Source organism: Balaenoptera musculus, chromosome 10 (genome assembly GCF_009873245.2).
Source record: "Balaenoptera musculus isolate JJ_BM4_2016_0621 chromosome 10, mBalMus1.pri.v3, whole genome shotgun sequence".
Taxonomy (NCBI): domain Eukaryota; kingdom Metazoa; phylum Chordata; class Mammalia; order Artiodactyla; family Balaenopteridae; genus Balaenoptera; species Balaenoptera musculus.
In genome coordinates, this window is record NC_045794.1 from 53,272,404 (window position 1) to 53,286,786 (window position 14,383).

A 14,383-nucleotide genomic window follows, 5' to 3' on the forward strand; every position below is an offset into this window, starting at 1 on the left:
GGCAGTGATTTGAGCCTAAGGAGGAAATTGAAGTAATATCCACACAGAAAAAGAGGCCAGTGCAGAAAAAAATTTTTTTTAAAGAGGAAAATGCAGGACTTCCCTGGTGGCACAGTGGTTAAGGATCTGCCTGCCAATGAATGGGTCTCAGGTTCGATCCCTGGTCTGGGAAGATCCCACATGCCTCGGAGCAATTAAGCCCGTGCGCCACAGCTACTGAGCCTGCAAACCACAACTACTGAGCCCGTGCGCCACAACTACTGAAGCCCGCGTGTGTGCTCTGCAACAAGAGAAGCCACCGCAATGAGAAGCCCACGCACCGCAACGGAGAGTAGCCCCCACTCGCCGCAACTAGAGAAAGCCCATGAGCAGCAACAAAGACCCAACACAGCCAAAAATAAATTAAAAAAAATTTTTTTTAATAATAAAGAAAATAAAAATAGGCAAAACAAAGGTATGGTATTTAGGGATTCATGCATAGGTGGTAAAACTACTAAGAACAAAAAGAGGGACTTCCTTGGTGGCACAGTGGTTAAGAATCCACCTGCCAATGCAGGGGACACAGGTTCTAAGCCCTGGTCCAGGAAGATCCCACATGCCATGGAGCAACTAAGCCCGTGTGCCACAACTACTGAGCCTGTGCTCTAGAGCCCGTGCTCCACAACTAGAGAAGCCACCGCAGTGAGAAGCCCGTGCACCGCAACAAAGAGTAGCTCCCGCTCACCACAACTAGGGAAAGCCTGTGTGCAGCAATGAAAACCCAATGCAGCCAAAAAAAATAAATAAAATAAGTAAAAAGTAAAAATTAAAAAAAAAAAAAGAGGAAAATGCAGAGGAAGAGAGAAAGACAAACTGATGAGGAAAAACAGCACAGAAGTGGGAAATCTATTTGAGCTATTGTCACTGGACCACAAAGAAAAATGCCAGGGGTCATTTATAAACAAAAGCACTTACAACTAAACTTGGTGGGATTTTTTTTTTTCCCTAAGAAATAATGTTTGACTCACAGCTTTAAGTTTTTATTTAAAAAAAATTTGTTTTCTTTCAGTTATATGCAAGAAAAACAGACTGAAGGAAAGCAAAGGGAGGTGCAAAAGAGTACCAAATGGGGACAGGACAGGGTGGTGACAGCCAGGAAAAAAAAAAAAAAAAAGGAAAGGGTAAACTTTCCGTCCTCTCAGTCTCTGCTCTCTGGAATTTAAAGTGCCAAGTTTGATCTGCAACCCTCTGGTCCTGCTGGAGTTTTCCTGGAAAAAATATTTAGTAGGCACATGCCCAAGCAGCGACGTGGCAGCTGTACCCTTCCCCCAGCCCTCTAACCCACCCCAAGCCTAAGTGGTCACAGCCTACCAACCACTTGCCTTTCCAGAAATTGCTCAATGTCAAATTCCTCTCTGGCACTGTGAGCTCAGTGTGTACACTGGTCTTTAGTGACAAGGGTGGAAAATCAACCCTGGGTCAATTTTCTCATCCACTGGTCACAACTTAGCATTTCCTTTCAATTAAGAATTACACCAAAAGAACCTCCAGACCTAGGGGTCCTCTGGCACTTTAGTTCTAATGATTAAAGTATACTCTTCAGGTCTGACCTTCTAAACCTCAAAACCTGAGATGTGAGTGTGAGAAAAGAGAATAAAGGACTCATAACCATTGGGCAGAATTACATTTAAATCATCTCAAGTGGGGGTCTCCCACTCTCCGCCCCCTTCCATTTCTTTCTCTAGCGCTCTCCCTCTTCCAGAGAGACAATTCAACAGCCTCTTCTCAACCCATACCTGGCTTTAAATAACACTCACATTCAGGAAGTTCTTCTTTACATTTAACTCAAATCCCTTCTGCTACAGTTAAAACCCATTTCCTCAGTGGAGATTCAGAACAGCTGATTCCCATTCTCTTTATGGCAACTCTTCTTAAAGATTCACAGGCTTATAAAGGACAACCATACCAATTTCACCCATGGCATACAGCTTCTTTAAGCATTTTCCACGAATATTTTACTATACAGTTATCAATAACCCATTGCCTAGTCTGTGGAGAGCTTACCCACTGAGTAAATTTCTACAGCTGGAGAAAGACAATAGCCCCTATCCAATTACTCAAGGGGCTGCCTGCATTAGTAAATACCTATGCTTTTGTGAAGACAGTATTAGTTTGAAGTTTGGGACAGAACAAAGACTAAACCTAGAGCAGAATGCTTATGTCTGAGTAGGAAAGCACGCAGGAATGACCAATCTTTGGCCAACTGCCTACCACTCTGCTCAGAATATCACCCCTTAGTGTGAGCAAGATGAAGCTTTTTATAAGTTTGAAAAATAGCACCCAATGTGGGTCTCCACTGAAATTTGTAATCCTATCTCCCCGTGCTCCCATCACATATCTCAAACTGTTTCTTCTCTAAAGCATTAAAAAAATAAAAACAAACAAACAAAAAACCTGGAGCAATACAAAAGATCTTCAGCTGACTTTTAGGAGCAAACAACATATGTTCTTGAACATCTGTGATTTTCCCAAGCTATTTTTTTTTCCCCATTATTGTCAAGAGAAAAGAAGTTTAGTGGAATGTTTCTCCACAGAGGCACAAGTCTATAATACTCCCCGTTGATTACATATAAAAGACACAAAATATTAGTTTATTAGAAGCAGCTTGAACCACTGCTGTACAAAGCAGTTCTCTGATGGAACAGATTTATGAAGTAACAGCTGAAAGGTATGTAGATCACAAGATACATGACAAATGTACTTTATTACACGGATCAGAAATACCATATGTACTAGCAGTTACTGTACAGTGATACACAACACCCAACTAAGACTATTTAAAGGTTTTGCTGATATTGAAAACTATAAAGACAATGTGAGAATGAGAAAGTGTTTCGTAAGACAGCATAATGCCAAGACACGTCATCGCTTTAGGAAATTAAACACACTCTGCATATTATAAACTTAATGTATTATAAAACTATGCCGTTTTTAAATTAAAATGCAAAGGACTTCACCCCATTCATTGTTTAAAGCAGATGTTCATAACGTTTTTCCATACTTTAAAGTGGAACTTAGTGGAATGAATACCAGACTTAACGACATTAACAAATTTAAGATTTCAGATTTTGTTACTTCCACCAAAAAGATACTTAAATCTGCAATCATGGGGTACCAAAAAACTACCTAAGGGCAAAATAAGCACAATACATTTCAAAGTGACAACTTCCTGCAAGGCACTTCTTAGCTGGAAAGGACTTCACCAGCTTTCTACTGAAATTCCAAGTACAATATTTGAGTCCATTCTGCCACATTCCAAACAAGTGACTGTCCAGTCTTAGCTTGACAGGATAGTCCTCCCAAGCTGCTTGTTCCACCTCCCAACAAACATCTTAGTTAGAAGGTTCTTCCTTAGATTCAATCAAAACCTGTCTCTGAAGCTTCCCATCAGAGACATTCATTCTACACTCTGGGACAGACTTGCCCACTACTTAATAATTGCATAGCTTTAGGCAACTTTACTTACCTCTTCAAAGCTGTTTCCTCCTCTGCAAATAGAGATAATAAGAGTACTGACCCCACAGTATTGTTTTAGGGATTAAATGAAATAATACAGGTAAAGCATTTAACACAGTAAGCATTCTCTAAATGTTGGTTATTACTAGTATTCTAGCAAATGAGTCCTATTTGACATCGCATCCTATTCTTCTCCTATTCTAAAATAGGTACGAAAGACTCTTGGCATTCAACTGTGTAGTTTAAGGGTTTTTGTAAGCAGGCACAAACCTCGCCCTGGCCCTCCTGCTGCCTGATGGGGCCCTGGGAACAACAGAGTGGCCTTAACCTGGCATGAGTATTTAACAGTTCCCTATTCCCCCTCAACATTTCCTTGTTAAACTGGCATGTGCCTGCTGCAATGGTGTTTTTACATTCTGGCAAATACAGGGGAAAAGCTTTGTATTTTTTGACTATAGCATGAATGTGAATCGCTCTGCCAGGTGGCATCAGAAGTTAGTTGCTTAGATAGTAAGCTTAGTCAACAGCCCACCATCTGCATCTCAATTGTAGTATTTATAAATTTGGGAATTCCCTGAGGTCTCTTTAGATTTCCCCTATTTATTCTATTTTGTGGCTAGCACTTCACTACTCCTACACACCACTACCCTCACCATCAACACCAGTCCATTTCAGATATTTAAATCAAGTCATTTATAGCCAGTTACTTTTTTTCTCCAACTCCTAAAAATCATATCCCAGATATATTGATCCAAATTTTGAAAATATTCAGATTTCCTCATAAGCAAATATATTCTGCTGCATATTTACTCTACGCAGCATGTGAACTAGTAGGGGGAAAATGTATCTAAAATGTGACATTAGAAAAAAACATGTAGTCAAAACCACTTGATTCTACTTTAGAGTGTCAATGGCAGTTCACATTCCTTCTCTGATTACTAGCTTGGGTACCACTGAATGTAGGCTATACCTTTAGGATGGGATCAGCCCATTCTAAGGGCATGCTACCAAAGGAACTCCAGTCTGGTTTAGGCCTAGAGATTTGAGAAGGGGTCAATAAATCATTTCTCTACTGAAACCAGCTCTTCATCTGATCCTGAGCCCCCCGAACAGACTGAACCAAAAATAAGTATTCTACCCTAAAACTACCTTTTTTTCTTAGCAAGAGTTTGCACACCCTTGAGAGGCAGAATGACACTGCAAGAGCACAGGCTCTGGAGCTTGACTGTCTGACTTTGAATCCCAGCTATATGGCCTGTGTGCCTCAGTTTCCCCTGGTGTATAGAGAGATAATATCAATACCAAACTCAAAGGATTGCTGGGAGGATTAAATGAGCTAATACTTCTATTGAAGAGTTTAGGATTAAATAATTTAGAACAAAGCCTGATATGCAAAGCAACCAATAAATGAAAGCAGTTTTGATTATCCTTAGATGATTTTAATTTTAAATTTAATTTCTTAAAAACCAAAAATAAAATGTCACATTCAATCCCTAATGTGATTCAGCCCACTCAATATAATTCCAAAAAATGATTTGGTGCTTAGCTTGAGCTCCATCTGGTGGTTTTACAGAATTCTCTGGAAAACATCAGTCAAAGAGATGACAAATTTTATGAAGCTAATCATTTAAGAGATTAAAGGACTATGCTATACTTCTCAATTTATAACCTCCAGGAAAAAAGCAACAAAGAAGTGATCGTACATTGCACTCATTCTGGAATGCTAGTCTAAATTTCCTGCTAAAATTTGGAGGTAGGAAGAATCCTGCTGGCCACACAGTTCAGGAACTCAGTGACCGTAGAGGTCCCCATCACAAGCTATGCAAGACAATTTCTCTTTCATAGCCAACTTGCCAGAGGACATAGGACACTTGAGAACATGTTTCTCAAATACATTTTTTGATAGTGATATTTTGATTTTGTTAACTTTTAAGTTAAATCCTGACTGTACAAACTTCATGACTAGACAACCGTAAATGACCAGCCTAACATCACTGAAAGGTCCTGGATGAAAGCTCAAAGCTACTACCTACCGTTGGAGTGAAATTGGAGGTTATCAGCCTCAGAAAACATGATATCCCTGGTACTGGCTTCTGACCTCAAAAATCCAGAAAAAACATACATAACGATGCTGCCAACTTTTAAATAAGCACTAAGTGTGTAACATCACTGATGTAGACAATTCCTATGATGGGGAAAAAAAAAGGAAACAGCTGGTATATTTAGGCTGATATTATCATGGCTTAATTAGATAATGTTAGCAAATTTTTATTTCATGAATAAACATTTATGTATTTGCCTTTTCCTCACAAACTCTGTTGTTCAAAATTATACCAAAAGGCAAAAAAAGGCCATGAACTTTTTTGAACTTTCCAACTCACATCTTCTGTTAGCTTCCTTAAGTATGTAAAAATAATCCACTAACTTTTTGGTGAACTAACCACTGAATAGATTGACAAAAGCCTATTATATAAAATAATCCTGAAATTTTACTAGCATTAAATTTCAGCTTCAAATCTCCTAAAAGATTTGGGTCCTGTCCTATTTATCTCTGTACTGTGTCCCAGCGTAGCTGTGTGCCCAGTACAAAATTTGTGACCTGATGCCTAAGTGACCTTATTCCACTAGGTCTCACTTTTAACTTGGTTTTCTCTGAAGCTAACAGCCTCTTCTGAGTACATACCCATGAGGGCAGACACCTCGTCTTGTTCCCTGGGTCCCTAGCACCTGGAAAAGTCTGCTAGATCTCTATATGACTATATAGGCATACTTTGTTTTATTGCGCTTTGTACATATTGCATTTTTTTTTTTTTTTTACAAATTGAAGGTTTGTGGCAACATTCTGTCAAATAAGTCTATCAGCGCCATTTTTCCAACAGCATTATTTTTTAATTAAGGTATGTATATTGTTTTTTTACATGCAATGCTATTGTAAAATAGACTACAGTATAGTGTAAACGTAATTTTTATATGCACTAGGAAACCAAAAACTCATGTGGTCCACTTTATTGCAGTGGTCTGGAACTGAATGTCCAGTATCTCCGAGATATGCCTGTACTAAGCTAATATTGTTTTTGAATCTTCAAGTATGTAGCATTTCCCAAACTTAATGACCATGTAATATATTTTTTTCACCACACATCCAGAAAAGCTAATTCTGAGAATCATACTCTGAGAATATAAAAACTGAAGCATATTAAACTAGTTCCCAGGATCTTCTAATCTCCTAAAAAGATGGAGCATAATAATTTGCACACGTCAATATTCCACCCAAAAATTTAAAATTTTTAAAAAATTTAACTGAAGAATCTGGTCTTCTCTACTACTAGGAAACCTTAAGGATATATGAAAGAACAGATCTTCAAGATCTAGACAGAGTATCTTTTATTCTGAATTACACAAAGTCAAAACTCCAAACAAGTACTGCTTATACGATCCACTGACATATTTTCACATGATATATAATTTACCTTAAATCTGAGTTAGCTCAAATTTGTCAGTATAATATTATGTTTCATCTTTCCTAAGACTGAATGATTACAACCGCATTAATACTCGAGAGGATTCTGATGTCTGATAATCCCTGCATATTGGATAGCATTCAATTAAAATATCAGTGTAGCTTTCATTCATCAAAGAAAATATTTTATTCAAGTTACCAAGACAAATTTGAGGAGTTACCTTGGGCTTGAATTGAAGAAAAAGGCCAAGTTAAAAAATGGAAACAAAGTTTCCATTTGGTGGAAGCTGAAATCAATGTATACATTCTAATCAAAGACCTGTCCCATGTGGCATTTTTCAAGTTTTTAAGGGTCTACCAGGCCAAACCCTTCGCTGCCTTGATAGCTTTTGCTTTGCTTTTTCCTTTCTTTTTCTCTCGCTTTGCTTTCAGCCTTTTTCTTTGCCTCTGGTTCATCCATACGGGGTACTGCCCATGCTGGTCTAGAAGAGTCTTTTTGTTTCTCTTAATATCAGTCTCCATTTTCATGTCATCTGAATTAAAAAATGGAAAAACTATTAATACTCACGAATGCAAGCCCATGAAAAAGCACATTAATGCAATGAGGACACAACTTAAAAGTGGCATGAAACTACAAAAGCAAAAAATAAATAAATAAATTCCTTTATTTGTGCAATGATCTTTGACTAACACTCAAAAAACTCCTTACAGTACAATCTGTAGAATCATACACATGATGCAATGTGTTCCCACAACCATGAAAGACATAAAAAGTATCTGTGAGGAACTAGAGACATCATCTATTTAGTCACTAAGAAACTTTCTAAAGAATGTTGTTATGCAACCCAATCAAAAAATGGGCAGAAGACCTAAAGAGACATTTCTCCAAAGAAGAAATACAGATGGCCAATAGGCATATGCAAAGATGCTCAACACTGCTAATTATTAAGAAATGCAAATCGAAACTACAATGAGGTACCACCTCACACCAGTCAGAATGGCCATCATTAAAAAGTCTACAAATAACAAATGCTGGAGAGGGTATAGAGAAAAGGGAACCCTCCTACACTGTTGGTGGGAATGTAAGTTGGTGTGGCCACTGTGGAAAACAGTATGGAGGTTCCTCAGAAAACTAAAAACAGAATTACCATTTGATCCAGCAATCCCACTCCTGGACATATATCCAGACAAAACTATAACTCAAAAAGATACATGCACCACTATGTTTGTAGTGGCACTATTCACAATAGCCAAGACATGGAAACAACGTAAATGTCCATCAACAGATGAATGGATAAAGAAAATGTGGTACATATATAGAATAGAATACTACTCAGCCATAAAAAAGAAAAAAAAGAACGAAATAATGCCATATGTGGCAACACGGATGCAACTATAGATTATCATATTAACTCAAGTATGTGAGAAAGAGAAAGACAAATACCATATGATATCACTTATATATGGAATCTAAAATATGACACAAATGAACCTATCTATGAAACAGAAACAGAATCAGGGACATAGACTGGTGGTTGCCAAGGAGGAGGGGACTGGGAGAGGGTAGGAGTCAGAGTTTGGGATTAGCAGATGCAAACTATGATATATAGAATGGATAAACAACAAGGTCCTACTGTATAGCACAGGGAACTATATTCAATATCCTGTGATAAACAATACTGGAAAAGAATATGAAAAAGAATGTATATATATGTATAACTGAGTCACTCTGCTGCACAGCAGTAATTAATACAACATTGTAATTCAACTATACTTCAATAAAAAATAAATTATAAAAAAAGAGAACATTGTTATGATTGTCCTTTGCAACAGTGAAAGTTAAATAGGAAACATTTAGGAGATATGGGTTTGAATTACCGCATTAGGGGTAAGTTTATGGTTCTGAAAACATGCGAGTTATGAGAACACTCCTCGGATTAGGTACTTTCTTGAGCTAAATAAAATTGTTGCATCAATAAAAAGTGCACCCACGCTTCTAATGGACAGGCCTTAGAAGAAAATAACCTATTAGGAATGACTGGCCACTTCCAACGAAGAGTACTTGGAAGAGGAACAGCAGTAAGCAGCAAGCTTCATGACAGAACAGAGCGGGATATCCTGGGGCTGCCACACTTTCTTATCCAGGTCACACTCAGGTATCCAGCTCTTCTAACGGAAGACTTAGCAGGAAGCTCAGCACAGCCATGCTGTGGTCCATCTATCACCAACCTTATCTATTGTGAAGGACATGTCCACAATGTCCCTCTCTGGGAACTTACCAGGGTATACAGGTTTTCTGTGGACTCTGCTACCTGACATATTATATTAGTTCATTTATCTGGTTTACTTTGGGTTTCCTCCAATGTGATGTAAATCCCACTAGGATGGAGGTCATTTCTGTTATTCATCATTGTTGCCTCAGTACCTAGAATAGTGCCTGATATACATTAGCCCTTCAATAACTGGTCACTGAATGATTATTTCAGGTGCTGTTCTAGGTTCTGGGGATACAGTGGTCTAAATAAGCTCCTTGCTCTCATGGAGTTCTCAATGTTCTGTTGAGGGGAGAATGACAAAGCAAACTTCAGCTTGTGGTTACAGCCTTTTTAAAGAGAAGTACTGGAACGAGATTAAGTAGGACCAGGCAGGCTGTGGTAAGCACATGGAAATATAATGAGGTGATTTAAGCATGGGAATGACATAATTGATTTATATCCTAAAAAGATCATACTGGGTGATATGTCAAAAATGAATCAGAAATGAGCAAAAGCTGAAGAGAGAGGTAAAATGGCTACTACTGTGGTTCAGGCAAGAGATAGCTGTCATTAAAGTGAAAGCATGAAAGTAGGAGAAAAATGGATAGATTCCTAATGTATTTTGGAGATAGTCAAAAAGATGTGCTAATGGTTTACAGGTGGGGGATAAAGGAAAGAGGGATTGAGAATAATGACTATTATACACATTATATACAGCCTCCAACTTTAGACTATATTAAAACACAGACGTACCTAGAATCTGTCAAAATCAAATACAGGGAAACTAATCTTTAGGATAATAAGGGCAGAGGACTCTCAGAATGGAACCTAGATCTTACAAAGGGTAAAATGAAGAAAGACCTCCTTCTATCCTGCCTAGTTCTTGACTCCTGTGTACCCTCCCAACGAGAGTGTGTCTAGGTTTGTCTACTTCTGTAGTACTGTCTATTTCTGGACACTCAGGCTATTGTATAAGCACAAAAGGCCCTCTCTGAATAATCCAAAACATACCTACTCACATGAGGTGGCTTCAAAATAGCTTAGCATAGAATCTCTAGTAGCACCTCCAAAGAATTATGTGGGCATGGCAGGACGTTTGTAGGGAAGCAAGTGTGAGAAAGAATGGAAGACAGTGAAAAAGGGAAAAAGAGCCACAAAAGGAAGTTGATATAATTTTTTTTTAAATGAAACACATAAACTCACCTGTTTCATCTTTCACCACACATTGCGTTTTCTCTTGACAATGTTTGGGTTCCACCACAGTTGCTATCTCTTGAACGTCTTTCATTAAAACATCACCATCTACTTTAAGAATACTTTTAAGTCTGCTGAGCTCCTTTGGGGCATTCTTTTTTCTCTTTTCAGCACGCATCTTCCTTTTCCACTTACTCCGTAAACTTTTAGCCATATTTTACCTGGAAAGCTAAAAAATTACATTTTCAAAAGCAACTATTTACTATCAAAAAAACAAATCCTTGGAAAACCAGGTCAAAAGGCATCTCTGCAGAACATGAACAACTGGAAAGTAAACTCTTCACTCTGTTCATGATTTATGATGGCATAATGTGCAAATTATGTGAGGATCAACGTGGCATATACAGCCACTAAATAACAATTAAGAACACCAAACCAAACTCCCCGTGGCCACTGGCACACTGTGAGTCAAGCCAATGCTGAAAGCTCCTGTAGTTTCCATACAAGATGCAGAAATTTAATTTCCCCCCAAATGCAAAGAGTGCCATCACCTTACATTTATGCAACAACTTAAAAATCACAAAATATTTTATAAATCTTTTAACTGAATCCTGATTTCCCCCAAACCTACAGGTGACCCCACCCACCCCAATTTTCCTCATTATCCACCCCCTCAAATCAATCTAGCTATTTTAAACTTGTCTATTTCTACTCTTGCTTTCCCTCAACCCCTCAGTCCCAGCCCATCCCTCAGAAGGTGGCCAACCTGAGCTTTTAAAAACTTAAAGAGCAGACACTGTCTTTCTTGGAATTAATGATTTTCCAACTCATATATTCAAGATCTACAAGGGTGTTGGTGACCTGGCCCCTGCCTCCTTTAACTCTTATCTCATGCTCCACCCCATCCTCAAGCACCAACTACATCTGAAGAAAGTCCAATCAATGACAACCGAGGGACAGTGTGGGGATGTGATGAGGGCTGGGAAGGGATTATAGGGATTATAAACAGTTTAGAGGGAAGCTCGTGGGAATGACTTATAACATCATCTTGACTGTGCTGACAGATTTATGTTTGTGTGTGAGTATACATGGATATATCTTACACACTTTAAATATGTACAGTTTGTTGTGTTAATTACACATCAATAGGCAGTTAATCACTAAGACATTATTTTGAAAAAAAAAAGAAAAATAAAAATGTCCAGATGACGTTGACTTCAGTATCTTTACATTTGCCGTCCCTTTGCCTGGGAACTTATCCTTCACTTCAGTACCTCAGAGACAGCTTTTCTGACTCCTGTAAGCTCACCTCCTTTTATTCTCTACCACCTCATCCTTTTCTTTCCTGTTTAATACGTGTTATAATCTAAAATTCTTAAGTTTATTTCTGTCATTCCCGGTGGCCTGTGGGCTCCACGAAGGCAAGGGATAAATAGGTCTTGTTCGCTACTGGATCCCCCAGTGCGTAGCACTGTGCACACAGTAAAGTTTAAGCAAACATTTGTTAAACGGACGACTGGCGGAGTAACATTTCTGGACGGCAGCAATCACAAACTCACTCTGTCCCGTGTGTACAACAACGCAAGCCCTGCGAGGGGCTGGGAGAGAAGGGTTGCGGTACACAGCCCTGAGCGGGGCTGAACCACTAAGGACGACTCCACTTCCCACAGAGCACCGGGAAGCCCGACCAGGACCACCAAGACAACGGGAGACCCTCGTCCTAAAGGAGGCCTGCGTCTCTGGCCCGGGCTCAACCTTGCCAGAGAGGGACGAGGCTTGAGAGTCTTTCCACGGGCTCCGGAATCGAGTCCCAAGTCCCACGCCCCACTGGAGCCGGTTGGTAAAAAGGACTCACCTGAGGACACCCAGAAACTCAGACGCCGCACGCTGCTCACGCCGACCGGAAATCCCCGCACTTCCGCCTTCCCGGCAACCCGCTCTACTGCCCCGCCCCCCGGGCGGCGCGCTGCTCGCCGGGAGCCAAAATGCCCCGGATGGCCTCGAGAGGCGGGGCCCTCTAGAGTCCCGGGCTGACGCGCTTCTTGCCTTGGGTGCGAGTGCGGACCTGGGAGCTGGGCTCCTCCCAGATAGGTTCTGAAGTTGGATTAGGGAAATGCGGGGAAGCCGGGTCGAGGGTCGGACACCAGCTAGGCCTGCGTCCCAAGCATGAGCGGGGTAGCCCCGAGACTAACCCAAGGAGGGAGAACCGCCAGATGACCCTGCCGTCAGGTAGGGAGCTCAGAGCCGACCTCTAGATTCACGTCAGGCCTCCCCATTCGCATATAGTCACCACGTCACGTGTTCCTCTAGAAGCCGAATTAAGATTTTTATTTGCAGCCCTTAAATTTCCCCATCCCCGGTGGTGGTCTCACGGTTGTACACATATATCAAACTTGTCAAATTGTATCCTTTAAGTATGTGCAATTCATTGTATGTCCGTTATACCTCAAAGCTGTTACCAAGAACAAAAACCCCTTTCTCATCCCGAAGACAAGTTCAAAGGGTAAAATGATCAAACTAATTCAGTTCAATCAGTGTTTACCCGGCTAATCACTAATGTATACCAGACACAATACTTAGCCTAGGACACTCGGCTTCGGTGACGGTCACGCTGATCACAAACACCACCAGTTCTTTTTGTTATTATTTTACATATGCTCCTAATATCACTGGCTTTGGAGCCGTACAGGTCTGTGGTATTTATGGTTCTAACACTTCCTTGTGAGTGATATGAGTACTATCTCAGAGCCTGGATTTCCTTATCTATAGAACGAAGCTAATACAACCTAATAATCCTAGGTAGGGGATATAAGAGCTCAACAAATGGCCGCTCATATCATTTTCACATAATAAATTCAAACATACACGGGACTATTTGTAAGCAATATTTTCTAGAGATTTACAACATGCACCAAAAACCAGTAAATGAATTGTGTTTAATCATGGCCTAGTAAACTTCTGTCTGGTTACTAGTAAAAGAGTTCATTCTGAGACAATTTATGGGTCCCTTTTTTCTTTAAATTTGTGTCCTTGAAGAAACCATGCATCATGTGGAAATTACTAAACTCAGACTAGAGCAAGTTGTTTTTGTTTTTTGTTTTTTTAAACAGAGGCTGGAAAAAGCTCATAACATGCGGTATATTTAAAAAAAAAATGCTTGAAAAACCTGCTTCCTTTAGAGATTAAGAAGTTCCTATACAGCAAGTGAATTTCTATTTTAAAGTTAACTACATGTTAGATCTGGCCACCTCTCCCAAAAATACACGTTCACATTGCATTTTAAATCAGAGAAAGCTCACTTTCAGATAGTCCAAATTGACTGCATCTTGCTTAACATACCAGGCCAAGACTTTTGAATAGATACTTGGCACCAAAAAAGAGAAAAAAGTTTATTATGAAAATGTCATAGTGTTAAATATATGCCATAATTCTGCATTACTGATGCTTTAAAAGGCTGAATCCTAGATTGCATTACTGAGAAAAAAACCTTTTTGAACATGTTCCTCACCAGTTTATATAAAAGCAGTTCTAACAATAGTTAAATGGCCTTGATATATTTAAATATCCTTAATTCATTCCCTCATTCATACACTTGAGTATGCATTCTGTGATAGGCACTATGCTGGGTATACAAAGATGATGGGAACTAAACTACTGTCTTCAGGAAACTTTAACCCCTGATGGTGGGATAAAGCTTAAGGGTCAAACTGGACATTGCTTCAGCTCCATCACAGAGCTAGGAGAAGCCTGTGGGACAGGAGGCACAGGGGGTCGCACTGAATACCTGACAGGAAGCAGAATGGTTTCCCATCTCAAAGCCATGCTACACTACTGGCACCAGCTAATGGGGCCTCTACAGTCAGGCCTCGCCCATGGAATTCCTGATCTGAATAATCACTTAGTAAGGACTAGGAAGACGAATGGCATTCAGATGGTGACTCCAAGCTGCCCAGGCACTAGGTGACAGGGACTTCAAAAC

General features: G+C 39.7%; 1 protein-coding gene across 1 annotated transcript; it reads right to left on the reverse strand.

Moving 5' to 3' along the window:
* Positions 1-6,860: 6,860 nt before the first annotated feature.
* On the reverse strand, positions 6,861-12,353 carry LLPH (LLP homolog, long-term synaptic facilitation factor). The gene is made up of 3 exons (XM_036865366.1): positions 12,260-12,353; positions 10,414-10,633; positions 6,861-7,488 (listed from the first exon to the last, which is right to left on the reverse strand). The coding sequence occupies exons 2-3, from the start codon at positions 10,616-10,618 to the stop codon at positions 7,310-7,312; spliced, it is 384 nt and encodes a 127-aa protein (XP_036721261.1). The 5' UTR covers positions 10,619-10,633; positions 12,260-12,353; the 3' UTR covers positions 6,861-7,309.
* Between the last annotated feature and the right edge of the window lie 2,030 nt (positions 12,354-14,383).